General features: G+C 33.7%; 1 protein-coding gene and 1 pseudogene across 1 annotated transcript; both read left to right on the forward strand.

The window, feature by feature from the left end:
• Nucleotides 1–1,440: 1,440 nt before the first annotated feature.
• On the forward strand, nucleotides 1,441–4,643 carry LOC112492911 (receptor-like protein EIX2). Its single transcript, XM_060811279.1, has 3 exons — nucleotides 1,441–3,892; nucleotides 4,015–4,304; nucleotides 4,596–4,643. Exons 1-3 carry the CDS (start codon nucleotides 1,441–1,443, stop codon nucleotides 4,641–4,643), a joined length of 2,790 nt encoding a protein of 929 aa, XP_060667262.1.
• Nucleotides 4,644–9,092: 4,449 nt separating this feature from the next.
• On the forward strand, nucleotides 9,093–14,992 carry LOC107434592 (DNA replication licensing factor MCM3-like; annotated as a pseudogene).
• The last annotated feature ends 1,276 nt before the right edge of the window (nucleotides 14,993–16,268 follow it).

Below are 16,268 nucleotides of genomic sequence, written 5' to 3' on the forward strand. Positions count from 1 at the left end.
AAAGAAAAATAAAACTAATGGTTCACCAATCAAATTAATGATAATCCATATGATGATGTACCATAACCATTCAATCTAGCCTTGCGGAACCACCCAAAAAAAAAAAAAAAAAAAAAAAAAGAGAAAAAAGCTTAGCGTATTTTTTTTTTTTTTTAATCATCAAGGTTACTTAGACCTAGAATTTGATATATTAAAAAAAACAATATATATATATATATATATATATATATATATATGGATATTGACATAAGACTGTCCCACTAGAAACTTAATGGGTAATTAGGTTATGGAATTGTGTGTGTGTGTATACATATATATATATATTTTTTAAAAGAATTGTATAGTGTTTATTTTTTATTTTTCATAAATGTATACTGTTTTTATTTCAGTTATATAGACTCACCATAATATTCTTGATAAATATATGGTCTGCATCTCTAATCGGTAATCATGAAACACAACAAAGGAGTATGTATTTACCCAAAAAAAGAAAAAAAGAAAAGAAAAGGGCATGTGTCAATCTATATAAAATTAAAAATTGAAAAATCAAAAACCAAATTAACAGTTAGGGTCTTGTTTGATGCATACTTCTAATTAAGTGTTTTGTTTTGGTCAAGTTGTTATGTATTACTTGAATATATACTTCTAATTTTTTTGATTAGACAAAAGACTTATTGATATAAAGAAGTTGTTGTTTTTTTTTCATTATATCGGTAAAGTTTACCACCATGATGTTAAAAAAGATAATATTACGGCCAAAATAAAAATTTTCAAATTTAGAAAACAATAGGTTGGAATGTAGTTTGACATATATAAATGTCAATGTTATTTTGAATTTTTTTTTTTTTTGGTAAATCATTTTGAGATTCCTTTTAAAAAATACTATTTGGATTTGTAAAACAAAAATTTAACCTTAATTTCTATAAGAAAACTTAATTTAATTACCTTCAAGTTCTAAAATTCCTAACCCAAAGAAAAAAAAAAAAAAAGACTGAAATTCCAATTATAAATTTTTAAAAAAATATTCTAAAATTTTTATTTTCTATCAAAAATCTAACTTCCAGTCCCTTAAAACTTTGGCATTTTCTAAGTAGATCCTTAATTAATTAATTTCTCAAGCAATGTCTATCACATAAATTGTCATGTAGCCTCAAGTATTTATAACGAATAATGAAACAACATTGCTTTTCATTGAATTACTCTCTCTCTCTCTCTCTATAGATATATATATTATCTCTATATGTAATAGGTCCCACCTCTCCAAATTACCGATAAGCAGAAAAACAGAAGATGGATTTATCCACACGAGCAGAAGAGTTTCCTGGTCAAACTCTGCATGCTAATATGGCAAGACATATTTCAAAAGCATGTGGTGGGAAATATAGGAGTACTAGGTTCTAGTACTACTGCTTCCATTACTGATAAAACTCTGTTTCTGCCATGAATGGCGGCGATGTTGAAGCTGCAGGATGTCATGACGACGAGAGGAAAGCTCTTTTGGAGTTCAAACATGGAGTCATGGATCTATCAGGCAGGCTTTCATCTTGGGTTGGACAAGATTGCTGTAAATGGAAAGGAGTAAGCTGTCACAACAGAACCGGACGCGTGGTTCACCTCAAACTTCGCAACCCCTGTCCGAACTGCGAATGGTGTTGCAAGGGACATGAACTGCACATCTTGGGAGGTGACAAGATCAGTCCTTTGCTTGTATTGAAAGATTTAAATTACTTGGACTTGAGCTGGAATGCATTCTTCGAAACCGAAATTCCTGCCTTCCTTGGTTCTCTGCGAAAACTGAGATATCTCAATCTTTCTAATTCAGGTCTTGATGGACCAATTCCTCACAATTTTGGAAACCTCTCGAGGTTGACTTATCTCGATCTCAGTACCCTTCAAGATGCCCATCAAGATCCCCTCGTTATCATGGGAGATCGACATGATGTTGAATGGCTTTCCCGTCTTTCTTTTTTAAAGTATATTAACTTGGGTGGTTTGGGGTTTCCCTATAGGGCTGTGACCCAAACTCTTAATAACCTCCCATCACTAGAGGAATTGCACTTGCCTGAATGTGGCCTTTCAAGTGCCGATCTTAATCTTTCTTTTGTTAATTTCACATCTCTTAGGGTGCTTGACCTCTCAGGCAATAACTTGAACTCCACATTACCTCACTGGGTTTTCAATCTCAAAAATCTAGTTCACCTTGATCTAAGTGGCTCCAATCTCTCTGGACAGTTTCCTGATGGAATTGTTGATTCTCTTGAACACCTGGATTTGTCAGACAATGGAATTGGAGGTCCTCTCTCAAGTAATTTGGGAAAGTTATGCAATCTGCGGACTTTGAAACTAAGTCATAACGCCATTAGTGGTGAAATAACAGATTTTGTCAACAAATTGTCTGCATGCTCCAACTACAGCTTAGAGACACTGGACTTGAGATTCAATGCATTCATGGGAAATCTGCCAGAAACTTTGGGATATATTAAGAGTCTAAAAGTTCTTCAGCTGCAGAATAACTCATTCCAAGGTAAAATTCCTGAATCCATTGGAAATTTATCGTCGTTGGAACAAGTTTCCCTGCGGAATAATCGAATAAGTTTCATCCCAGAAAGTCTCGGACAGCTCTGCAAGCTTGTTGTGTTGGATATCTCAAACAACCCATGGGAAGGCGTCATAACCGAAGCTCATCTCGTGAATCTTTCCAGCCTGGAGGAGTTTTCTATCGGTAATGAATCCCATAACATTTCAATGGTCTTCAGTATAAGCTCTAATTGGATACCTCCTTTTAACCTCCGACAACTCGACATCCAATCATGCCAATCGGGTCCTAAATTCCCAACTTGGCTTCAAAATCAAAATCAGCTCAACATACTGGAACTCAAGAATGCAAGCATTTCTGACACCATACCTGATTGGTTTTTCCAATTGGATTTGCAGCTTGATACACTAGATTTGGCTCATAATAACATTAGTGGCAGGCTGCCAAACAAATTAAGGTTTTTTGCTGATTCGACCATCAATTTGGGTTCAAACCAATTTGATGGCCCTCTCACATTGTTTTCATCAAACATTTCCACATTGTTGTTAAATAACAATATGCTTTCTGGATCAATCCCTTCTGACATTGGCAAAGCAATGCCCATGTTGACACATTTAGATTTCTCTTGGAACTCACTCAATGGAGGCATTCCATTGTCCATAGGTAATCTAACTCAATTGGAATTCTTTATAATCTCTGATAATCATTTATCCGGTCAAGTTCCTGATGTGTGGAAAGATGTGATGGGGTTGAGAGCTTTGGATGTGTCAAACAACATGCTTTCTGGAACAATCCCCAAATCAATTAGTTTTCATCTAATGCTCAATCTTTTGCTTCTATCTAACAACAATTTTTCTGGAGAACTTCCTTCTTCCTTGCAATATTGCTCATTCCTTGTTAGTCTAGATCTTGGTGATAACAAATTTTCGGGGAAACTTCCGCCCTGGATAGGAGAAAACATGGGTCACTTGATGAATTTGCGATTAACGGCCAACTTCTTCAGTGGAAACATTCCTCCAGAATTTTGTGGCCTTTCCATGCTTCACATCTTAGATATTTCACGCAATAATTTGTCAGGTCATATTCCACATTGCCTTGGTAATTTGAATGAGATGAAATCTGGTCGGATAGATGTTGAAGAATTTCTAGCGTCATTAACTAATGGAAGTTTGAAGACAGTGACAAAAGGAAGGGAGATGGAATATAGCTACTCCAAACTCTACCTTGTTGATAGTATTGATCTATCCGACAATAACTTATCAGGGGAGATTCCTGCGGAGTTAACAAGTCTCATAGGACTGCAAACTTTGAATTTATCAGCAAATCGTTTGACAGGGAAGATCCCATCAAGCATAGGTAACTTGACATTGCTAGAAACTCTTGATCTCTCAAGAAACAAACTTTTTGGTCCAATTCCAGTCAGCATGACTTCTTTGACATTCCTGAATCATTTGAACCTCTCGTACACAACTTGACAGGAAAAATCCCAACTGCTAACCAGTTCTTAACCTTTGATGATCCATCAATCTATCAAGGCAATGTCGGCCTATGTGGAAAGCCTTTGGACAATGATTGTTTGGGCAGCAGCCAATTTGGTACTCCAAGAGGAGAGAAAGAAGAGAAAGATGGTGACCTTGGGGATAAGACTGAGAAGGTCGGCTTCTACATCAGCATTGCACTAGGCTTCATTGTGGGGTTTTGGGGTGTTTTTGGCAGCTTGATCATTAACAAGTCTTGGAGATATACCTATTTTGGGTTTGTTCAGAGGGTGAGTGATACTTGTTTTGTACTGTTTCATAGAATGTTTAGAGGAAGAAATGTAGCGGAGTGAGTGATGCAGTGGCATCCGAGCTGTCATCCTAGATGGCATCAATAATCTGGTTTTACTTTTATTTTTATTTAGCTTTGTTATTTTTAAATTGCAATAATTGCCAAACGGTGTGTTTTGGCTTAGACACTTAGTTTTGCTGTTTTGCCCGTTTGTGGAATGTAAAGGTTATGAGCATATAGCTCAGCCTAGCATGGTTTCGATTTCAGACTGTTATTTTGCAATTTTCAGATGTGTAATCTCTGTGAGAGGATTTTACTCAATAGAATAAGGGCCTAGAAGTCCCCTGACTTCAGGTATCTTTAATTTTCCGGTCTTTCTTCATCATTGAGATTTGGAAACAAGCTCATTCACTTGCATTTTTCATGAATAATAATTTTTAGTGCAAGCGAGTCTTTTCTAGTAGAGTATAGAAAAATTCAATCCGGTACCAGAAAAATAGTACAGCAACTAATTAATCCCATGCACATATGAGTAAATTGGATTTCAGTAGTTCGGGTATATTCTTATTTACATTAAATTTCCAAAATGCGCAATGTACAGTTCCCTTGTAGTAGACAATATTTTAAAAATTCTCTTTTTTTTTTTTTTTTTTCTACTTTATTCTTTTTATTAAAAGCCTCCGAGAAGTTGGTATATAGTTAACTTTAGAGTGCCTTGTTTTCTTCCACATGCAGAGTGAAGAAAACAGAGTATGTTAGACAGGTGAGAGTTTAGGGAAGTAAGAAACAACTCTTGTTATTTTAGTTTAATAAAACAGGGCACTCTCAAGTCTTGATGGATCCATTGGCAAGAAATTAGGAAACAAACAAAGAAAACAAGAACATGGGGAAAAAAAAAAGGAAAATTCTTAAAGCGGAAAGACAAAAGTCTTCTTACCGCAACAAATCACTAGAAGATGCTTGGAAACAGAGGTCTAACAATGAATCTGTGGTCAAAGAAGTAGAAACCACAATGCTAGGATTTTCAAAAACCATGCCTAATTGGTTTTGGCAGTTGAATTTGGAACTAGATGAACTAGAAGTTGATCATGCTAACATAAGTGCAGGGTGCCAATTAACTCATTATTAAGGTTCAACTAAGCGTGATTCTATTGTCAATTCAGCTCAAACTGCTTCGGTGGACCATGTCCTGTTTGAAAAATGATCGATTTTCTGTGCCAGTTCCTAATGAATTTGGCGAAATGATGCCATCGTTATCAATGTTAGACATCTTTTGGAACTCTCTAAAATGGAAGCATTCCATTGTTCACAAGTAAACTAACTCAGATGCCAACCTTGATTATCTCCAATAATGAATTCTATTTAGCAACGAAGTCTATTTTAATCTCAACTATAAAGTAAAGGAGGAAAAGTACAGATGTGACTAGTTGCATTACAACTCATCGATATTGCATTGACTTAGAAAGTCTTCTTAACACCGAAGGAAATACAATAGTCTTCTATACACCAACAGAAGATCAATAGGAGATCGGTGGATAATAAACATACATTTCCGAGTATCAAGGCTGATTATCTGGTGTGATAACAAAAATAAAGGAATAATGATTATGTTTTCCGTTTTCGGTTTCAAAGAAGAACCTTATTTAAATTTATCAAAGGTCCCGTTTATTTGGTTATTGGGTTTTGGGTGGAAACGCTTCCCACATTTTATTTTTTTTGGGTGTAATTCTTAGTGGAATTCTGTCCCTTAGTAAACTCTTATTTTGCCCTCTCCCTCCCCAAAAAAAAGGGGGGGAGAAGAAAAGAAAAGTATTAATAGATGGTTTATGTGTTTGGAAGATATTAAAAAGGTCCTTTCTTCATTTTAGTTAGGATGAGTTAAATCTTGAATATAGCATTTAATTTTGTTTAGGAAATAAGAACAGTCTGGACTTAAATTGTTAATCTTCTGGACATTTCATGATATATTATTACCATTATTTGTCAAGTATCGTAACTAATATCATTAAAATACCCAGCACAAAACGCTAAGGAAAAAAAAATCATTAAAAGAACTACAAAGAAATAAAAATAAAACTAATACCCCTCATTTGATTGTAACATATACGTTTTCAGTTTTATGTTTTCGGCTTTCTGTGTTTGATTTTTGATTTTTTTTTTTTCCTAAAACGTTTTCCTTCAATTGTGTTTAATTGGTTCAAGCGACAAGGTTTTAAGCTATAATTGTTTGTTTTCTTTTTTTTTCTTTTTTTTTTTTGGTAAATTAAAAAAGGATCTCTTAGTGGTATCATAGATCCAAATCAAAAGTTCTGTATTATGCCAGATCTTAAGCATGAGACCATCCCATGCAATAATGGAATTTGCCAAAACTTAAACCGTAACTCTGTGACTCAGATTCACAAGTGTAATGGTCAATCGGCTAATGGTCAATCGGCTAACTTCCACTGGTAGTAAGGTATAATTGGTTTGTGATCAAATGAATTGTCTATTGCAGGCAAAAAATAAAAATAAAAAAAGAATTGTATATTATTTACGATAAATATCAGATTTTATCATAAAACTTTTGATCTAAAAATAAAAAATCATCATAAAAGGGTTGCTAAAAATCATGTCTTCAGTGTTGCATGGGAGCAAATCAATAACTGGACAATTACAATAGAATTTATTCATAATTTTCCAACTATTGATAGAGAGTCATAATTAGATCATGTCATTAAAAAAAATAAATAAAATATAAAAGAACAATTAAGACAATGTGACATCAATTATGGATGTGAGACCGAGTCAAGCATTATGGTCACCACTTACCATTTTTTAGAATAACGCAATATCTTAGAAACTCGATGATGGGTCCCATTGTACGGAAATGTTTGAGCATCTAAGCTTCTAATATACTCCAATTTCTTCAATATATATTTATACAGTCCAATTTCCAAAACCAAATGCTTAGAGCAGCTTAATTATAAGTACTCTCTTCTGTAATTGTTGATAGCCTTTATCTCTCTAACAATAACTTATCCGGAGAGATGCCAACAGAGCTAACAAATCTCATAAAATTGATCGCGCTGAATTTGTGGATGAATCATTTGACAGCAAAGATCCCAATGGATATTGGAAACTTGGAAAGGCTAGAAATTCTTGACCCTTCCATGAACAATTTTTCATTGTTCAATTCCACTGAGCATGCCTTCTTTAACGTTTCTGAATCATTTCAATGTGTCATATCCCAACCGCTCCATCAATCTATCAAGGCAATGTTGGCCTTTGTGGAAAGCCTCTGCAAAATGATTGTTCAGACAGCAGCTAAAGTTTTCCACCTGGAAAGGATAAACAAGATAAAAATGATAATGATGGGAAGATATTTGAGAACCTAGCTAGGCCTATTCATCAAGCATTGTGCTGGGCTTTATTATGGGTTTTTGGCACTCTTATTCTTAAGAAATCTTGGAGAGGTGCATATTTTCGTTTTGTTTAAAGGGTGAATAATACATTTTATTTTTTTCATAGAATGGTTGCACGTAGAAACGAACGGGGGTGACTTGGAAAACAAGTCATTGTTATTCTCTGCTCTCATCACACTTTAGCTTGCATTTTCAATTGGTAATAGTTTGCATTATGTATATATACATTGTAATTAATGGTCTATGCAATAAATTAAATATACCATGAAGGCTTTGCTTGTGTAACAAGCAACTCCTAATCAATTTTTGTCCGGGATGCCTACACGTAATCCCAGACAAAATTTGTCCGGAATTTCAGTATGAGAGATTGACTATATCTACATGGGGTTAATTTTTTTTCTTTGATTATTAACAATTTTTTAATCAAATTAGAAATATCAAATAAAATGAAAGGTGTATTAGGAATTAGAATTATATATCAAATAAAAGAAACTTAATGATGTTATAGAAAGGGTGAAATATTGAGATATATACAACTTTTGTGGATTTGGAAATAAGGAATTAATTGTATATGTAGATCTAAATAATAAATTTTATAGCAAGTATTTTGATTTTTAATTGGAAAAAAGAAAAGACAAAATTGAAAAAAAAAAACTCAAATTTGAGGGATAATGTATGTCACCTGTGTAGCACATAACCATTTTTAATGGGATTCTGTAGAGTGACATATATTTGGACTAAAGTGTTAAGTTTTTTAAACTTACAGGCATCGGATGTTAAAAAAATTTCATTGACCCCTAAACAAGAAATAGCAAATATATAATGTATTAAAATGTAATTTTCCCATCATAATTACTATATACATTTTGGATTCTTTAAACCTCAAAGTTGCACTACTTTTCCTACTTTTTTTTTTTTAAATATAAATATATATATATATATATATAGGAATTTTACGGTGTAGTCCATCTGCACAAGAATTTGCATCAAAACTGATATTTAAAAAAAAAAAAAAAATCGGCGTTACTATGTATATATATACAGTAAAATTCTATATTTTTTTATTTATTTTGATATGGATCCACTGCATGGTATCATTTCTCATATATATATATATATATATACATATATATACATATATATAAAATCCTTTTTCCTATTTTAGGAATAATGCAAGCTTTAACTAATCAATTATCTCAGTTTCTTTTATTATTACTATTACTTTTCTTTTTTTTCTTTCTTCGGAGTCAATCAAATTTAATTATTTAAGTTGAGATAAATAGCCAAATAAATAATAAATGGGAAAAAAAAAATCAAATGAGGTTTGACTTTTACAACCTATTGGTTATCGCTTGCCAATTGAGGCTTAGCTAATAAGGACAAGCAGATATCCCCAACTTTGTGGCCATGAAAAAACAAATCGCTTTGCCTCTGACTCTCTCTGTTCTCTTTCAGTGGTTATTTCTCGTATCTCTCTCTCTCTCTCTCTCTCTCTCTCTCTCTCTCTCTCTCTGCGAACAAAAATGGATATCAGCGAAGAAGTTAGGACAGCTCACAAGCAAGACCTCATCAGATTCCTTGAAGAAACTGTATGTGTTTCCTACACTCTGAATCTGCATTTCTGTTTCTCTCTCACACACATACACACTCTCACAATCACGCACTCTGAATCTGTGACTCTGAAAATGAAAAGGTGTAAAAGAATAAGATCAAGGACGTGATCGATCACAAGCGCCGACGACTCATTGTCAAAATGTCCGATCTCTACGCTTTCCAAGGCTTATGCCCGAGGTTTTAGTTATCTCTTATATATAGACATATATGCCTCCTTTTATAATCTCTGTATTTCTTTTCAAAGCCCTGATCAATTTTTAATTTAGTTTAATTTATTTTATTTTATATAGGAGTGTAAAGAATCCGAGGGAATAGATGCAGTCATTTTGTGATGCGGTTACAGCAGTGGCTTTGGAAATGGCTAAGGCAAATTCGATTACGACTCTAAATTACTTGAAGAAGGCAATTTCTTGTGGGATTTTTGAAAACCTTTTTGCTCGTCATTGTGTTGCTCCTACAGATTTGCTCTCGGAGTTCATAGCTCAATGGTACAAGTCCAGGGCATCGTCACCAAATGTATATATATATGTATATATTCTCTCTCATATGGTCTTCTGTTTATTATTATTATTATTTTTTTTTAAAAAAAAAATTGATATTTGTTCTGGTTATTTTTGTTTTAAAAAATATGCATCAATATAATGTTGATGGTTTCCTTGAGTTGAAAAAATTTCACAAAGCTCTGGTGTTTTTTCCCCATACTTCCATAAATCGGCATGGTGAATGAGTTAGAATCATAGTAATTTGCATTTCTATAGTCCACTTGATTTTTTTTTTTTTTCCTTCTTGGATAATTAGAATAAACTAGTTTACATGATCTACTTTAATAAGTTGATAGAACTGCGTTATCTAGAGAGAAATATTTTTCCATTATATATTAATTAGTGCCCATATTATAAAAGCAAGTTGTATCAATATCCATGCCAGCTTGTTTCATTGCTTGTACTTTTAAATTTTATCAGCCAAATTTACATTTCTACGTGAGTGCATGATTGCTTGATTATTGCCTCATCACAGGAGTTTATATCGGAAATATTTCGTTGATTTTCTTATGCCAGGAACTAATTTGGTTTAAGTGAAAATTATAGATTCTCTTGTAAGGCCAAAAGTTGTTAAAAGTGTTCACTTCTGTCCTACCACTGGAAACTTCCTCACTCGTGAATACCGTGACATATGTAAAAAGTAAGGGAGTCCTTGTAAAATAGGCTAGAGCGCCCATTAGCTTGCAAATCCGCTATAGATCGTCGTGGCATGAACTCATTTCCACGTTTTCCCCACCCCTGCCCAAAATCCAACTTTGATGGGCTTCCCTTACCCCTTTTTTTCTTCGACTTTTTATTAGTGCTGGTTCTCTGGTAAGACATGAAATCTTTCTGTTTCCTTTATGTTCTCTGTCTTTTATAGCTTGATTCGATCCTACATTCAATATGGGTTTACCCACAGGAACCATATATCCCAAAATGGCAACTTATTGGTTACTGAATACGGGTTGTGCATGTACAAAAATCATCAAACCTTATCAATGCAAGAAAGTACCAGAGAATTCTGCTCCTGGTCAGCTTCCACAAACGGTGGATGTCATTGTTGAAGATGACCTGGTTGATGAGTGCAAATCTGGAGACCTTGTAGGGATTTACAAAGCTCTTCCAGGGAAAAGCAAAGGCATTGTGAATAGAATTTTTAGGTAGTTTCAATCTTGTAGATCCATTACGGTATTTTCGGGTGAATCCTCTTATACTATGATGTTTTCCATTTTAAATGCTGAATTTGGTAAAAATTGTCATGCAGGATTGTTCTCATAGCTAACAATATCAACTCAAAAATAAGGCAATTACAGCAAATTGGACAGATGGTGACTGAAAGAAAATGGAGAGTTTTGTTAAGAGAGATGATGCATTTGATGTGCTCGGTAATTCACTTGCGCCTTCCATACATGGGCACTCATGGATAATGAAAGCATTGATACTATTATTGCTTGGTGGAGTGGAAAAGAACCTAAAGAATGGCACCCATTTACGAGGGTGAGTTATGATGGCTCCATCTTTTTCCTTCTGGTATTGGCATATGATGTTACTGATCCATGTTGAATTGATCAAACCGTCATCCTCTTCTTTGTGGCGCTTACTAGCCTCCCTGCTTTCTCTTCCCTTAAAAGCCATGTCATTCCCAATGTCCTGTCATGAGATTAAACTTTTTCTTTAAAGACATTCCCAATTGTTGTGTCATTAGAACAACGATTTGAGTTACTCTGTTTTGTTCTGTTAGTGACATTAACATGATGATGGTTGGTGATCCTTCTGTTGCCAACTGTCAACTTCCAAGAGCAATTATGAATATTGCTCCCTTGGCAATATCAACCACCGGTCGAGGTTCTTCTGGTATTGGTTGGACAGCTGCTTTTAATTCAGATCTAGAAACAGGTATGTGCCTCGCCTGCAGGCTATAGGAGTTCAACTTTATGATATTGTCTGACAAATTACAAATCTATCAGCAATCAGGAGAAAGAAGGCTAGAAGCAGGTGCACTGGTTCTTGTAGATTCTGGTATTGTGTGCATCGATGAATCTGACAAGATGAATGATCAAGATTGTGTCCCAATCCATGAAGTTATGGAGCAGCAGACTGTAACGATAGCAAAAGCTGTTATCCATGCATCACTTAATGCTTGGTGTAGTATGGTGGCTACAGTAAATCCTACTTATGGAACTGTAAGTGGCATAGTTAAATGGTTATTCAATATCATAGTTTGCTGTTCTAAACTAACACTAAATGCTTTCAGTTTGATGCTTTGGTTGCTTTATTTTGTTTACTTAGATTTCTTGATGTGTATTTTGAACAGTATGATCGTTCATTGACAGCAACAAAGAATATTGGACTTCCAGACTCATTGCTTTCTCATTTTGATTTACTATTTATTGTATTGGATCAAATGGATCCTAATACTGACCTTCAAATATCACAATATGTTCTGTTAATGCATGGATATCAATCTGCAACTGACGGAGGTTGGTTAGCTAGGCCCTTTTTTTTTTTTTTTTTTTTTTTTTGGGGAAAAAAAAAAATTCATTTTTTTATATTGGTTTTATGCTCCCTAAAATGATGCCAAGTTAAATGAACACGAAACTGTAGGTGAGGCAAACCCCAATTGGGGCTCTAAATATGGAAGAGAATGTGAAGCTATTTATTCATCTGTATTTGGCAAGAGTAAGAGAAAAGAAAGAGATTATATGCTCAACCTTACGAACTCAGACACTACATTCATTATGCAAAACAGACAATTCAGCCTGATGTGACTGACAAGGTGCTGATTCTCTAATGTTCATTTATTTGTTTGATTATCTGATTACATTGTTCTTTGCCTTAACCTGTAATTTTTCCTCCATGGGATCGCAAAGTTTCTTTTCTTTAATTTTTTTTTTTTTTTTTTTTTCATCTGTAAACGAGTCTAAACTAACAGTCTTACAGCCTTTTTTTTCCACGGCTGCGCCTAGTGTACTGTATTTCCAGGACTAAGTCTTAACATTCTTTTTTTTTTTTTTTTTTTTTTTGGTTTGTAGGCATCCTAAGAGATTGCATCAGCATCTGCAGACCTCAGAGCTTCCAGTTCAAATGCGAAGGTAGCATTTAGTCATCAGCTAGAAAATTTTTTGGGCGCTATTAATACAGTGATCAATTCTCCATATCATCTGATATGATGCTTGCTTTTCTGTAGACTGGAGGAACACTTAATCTAAGAAACCATCATACGCCTCTCAACTGCTCATGCTATATTAAAACTGAAAAGAGAGGTAAATCTTCACTTCTATACATATACAAATTATGATTATATAGATCATGGTTGTGCCTTTCAACCTGTTTACCATTTCATTTGTATTCATGCTGGCACATACTTTCTGGTGGATGTTTAATTTTCCTGTGTAGGTTTCAAAATCTGATGTTAAGGCTGCTATGAAAGTTCTAAACTTTGCAATATATATATTTATATGAAGAACTTACTGAGATAGAGAAGCACAAGCAAGAAAGAACGAAAGAGAGCAATTGCAGAACAGAAGTCATCCAAGTGAAAATCGTAGATCTGAAAGTGGTACAGCTGGTATATAAGAGTAGTAAGCAATGTATATTATTAGAAACTGCCTATATGTATTGCTGGAGACATTGCTATGGTGGTAACTATGTTTGTGTTGCACATCATATGTGTCACTGTTTCTTTATCTTGCAAACTTTTTCCTACTATTTTCTTAAGCAAACTAGCACCCCAACATGGTGACTTTTATTCTCCTAGTTCCTCAAGATTGAATAAAGAACTTAGTCTTCATACGAACTGATTAAGTAGTCCCTCTAGATAAAGAGAGGAAATGAAAAGCTTTTAAGTGGAGATGTGTCCCCCACTCTAGACCCCTGTTTAAGACAGCAACATGCCGACATGCAATTGAAAGCATCTGTTTGAGCTTCATAAGCTTTTTTTTTTTTTTTTTTTTTTGGTTTGTTTTTTTAATTCTTGTTGCTTGAAAAGCTAATCAGATTGTGTTGACATCATATGGAACTTCCTAGCCAGTAATTAATTAATTTTTCATAACACTCAGCTATCTCTGCTGTTGTTGTTTTAACCCTCAACCTTCTAGTTAGCAAAACTGCAGATGAGTTTCACCTGATTTCCTTTTTAACCTGACAGCACATGATCTTTTATACCTTTACTCATCTTTTCCCTATCAGCATTTTTAGCATGTTCAAAATTTTACAACTTTTTGTTGATTCTTACTCTAGGATTTTGCTTTGCTGTTGTTAGTTTAACAGCCAGTGCCATGGAAATAGATGATCCTCCTGTCCAATCTGCTTCTGCTATTTCTTCAGAAAGGTTCATACAAGCAAGAAATTAGCAGATTTTATTTTATTTTATTTTCCTTTTTTTGGTACTTTTATTGAGAGTTATCAATCTCTACTGTTAGTCTTAATTTCTTTATGTCCTTTTGTCTTGCAGAATTAAAGCATTTAAATATTTATTTGGTCAGCATATGTGTTTGAATCGCTTGGAATGGATTTCTATTGAGGATATAGAGAAGGTTATCAACTCTAGATCATATGTCTCCTTCTCAAGAGCAGAGATAACAATCCTATTAGAGGTAAAGTTGTGTTGCTTATTTGATAAATGCAATAAATGAATTTTAGTGGCTCTTCAAGTCTTGAAGTTTTCAGATAAAATAATCGTGTTTCTTTTGTTTTCCTGCTTATATTCTTGAGCTTGGGTATGCTGCTAGGTAGTACTTTTGTATTTTATTGGTAACTCAACTGGAATTTTTCTCTTTTCAGATGATGCAAAGTGATAACATAGTTATGGTAAATAATTGAAAGATGCATATGATTACCTGTATGAATGCCCATCTGCAATGGCTAAATCTGGTAGATGTATTTAAGTTGTATAAACTTTTCATTGTGATCCAGACATGGCTTACATGCATTAGTTACTAAACTGAACTCTTTGAGGAAAACTGTTGCATACCACATTTTTGCATCTTTCTCTGTTTACCTTTGTCTTTTCAGTTTGACAAAAATTTGCATGCGCTGTAGGTATCAAAGTATTCATAAACTTTATTACTGTTTTTGATATGGTAAAGATTGACAGACTAAATATTATTCTCTGCATGCTTCGCAGAAGTCATGTACATTTTAAGACTCGTTTGGCATGCATAACTATACTATTTTATTTATATTTAATGCACTGCAAATGATTATAAGAACGTAAGAAAATTGTCATAAAATGGATATATTTTGGTTGATTTTTCACAAAAATTAAGCAAACACCTTAAAAAAAAAAAAAAATTCATGTATTTCCATAAAATTTAGCGTGAACCAAATGAAGTCAAACGAATAAATAGGGACTTTAAAATCCTCGGTTCGAAGTGCTTCCTAGACAACACTTTTATATGGCTTGTACGTCAAGCATCAAGAACATAAAACATACAATATTGGGGTATTGGGGTTTTTCAGCCATAAGATTTGAAGAATCTCAAAGGAAAACAAACAGAAATACGTCGAGGCCAAGTAACTAAACATAACATTTGACATTTTGCTGCTCAATACATAAAATTAGTTAAACGAATGGGAATAAAATCGTTTGTTATGAAATTTCCCTTTTTGTTTTTTTTTTTTTTTTCCCTACGATAAGATTATGTTATTTATTAAACTATTTGGTGAGTTTTATATTTTATATTTTATTTTTGGTCTTTTGATTTAGGGTCTCCCCTTAGGGACACAAAAGTCAATTTTGCGGTAGGAAAATTTTGGATTGCTCGTGTGGTGTCCCATTCACAAGTCTTCCGGATCCCACCAAGAAAGAAAGAAAAAGTCTCGTATTTGGTCCATTTAACTTTAGAAATTTTAGGTCACGTCGATTTTTCTAATATTCAAATCAAAGCAACTTCTTAAAGTGGAAATACAAAAAGTCTTCTTCATTGACTGCAAGTCATCGCTAAATTACAAATTTACAAAAAAAGAAAAAATTAAAAAGTAAATTTAAATTTAAAATTTAAAAAAAAAAAAAAAAGACAAATCCAAAAACAAAACGGAGAGAAAAGCCACATAAAATCAAAGTTATCAAGGCGAAACACATGCCGCATAAATACCCTGCTTTAGTTACATTGTGATAAAACTCTTTTAAGGATCATTTTATTTTTATTTTTTTTTATTATTAGTTTTATATAAATGTATCTTGCACTCTTTGAGGATCAATTGGAAAATGCAAGGAACATCTCTATGCCTTTCACTGACCCCAGTCCAGAGACCTTACCCAACCTCTCAACATACAATTTTCTCTGCATTTGTAGGCTTCAGATTAAATAATCATGTTCCTCCAAAAGAAATTAAATGATATTTATCATTAACTGCAAGTCACTCATCCCAGGCGATAATTAAGGTTATAACAAGTTAATTTTTTATTTTTGTTTTTTCTAA

The sequence above is a fragment of the Ziziphus jujuba genome, chromosome 9 (genome assembly GCF_031755915.1).
Source record: "Ziziphus jujuba cultivar Dongzao chromosome 9, ASM3175591v1".
NCBI classification, from domain to species: domain Eukaryota; kingdom Viridiplantae; phylum Streptophyta; class Magnoliopsida; order Rosales; family Rhamnaceae; genus Ziziphus; species Ziziphus jujuba.

Coding starts and splice junctions, on each gene's coding strand:
- LOC112492911 (XM_060811279.1), top strand. CDS start 1,441: ATGAATGGCGGCGATGTTGAAGCTGCAGGATGTCATGACGACGAGAGG. Junction 3,893..4,014: donor GAAGATCCCATCAAGCATAG/GTAACTTGACAT, acceptor ACAACTTGACAG/GAAAAATCCCAACTGCTAAC. Junction 4,305..4,595: donor ATTTTGGGTTTGTTCAGAGG/GTGAGTGATACT, acceptor TGCAATTTTCAG/ATGTGTAATCTCTGTGAGAG.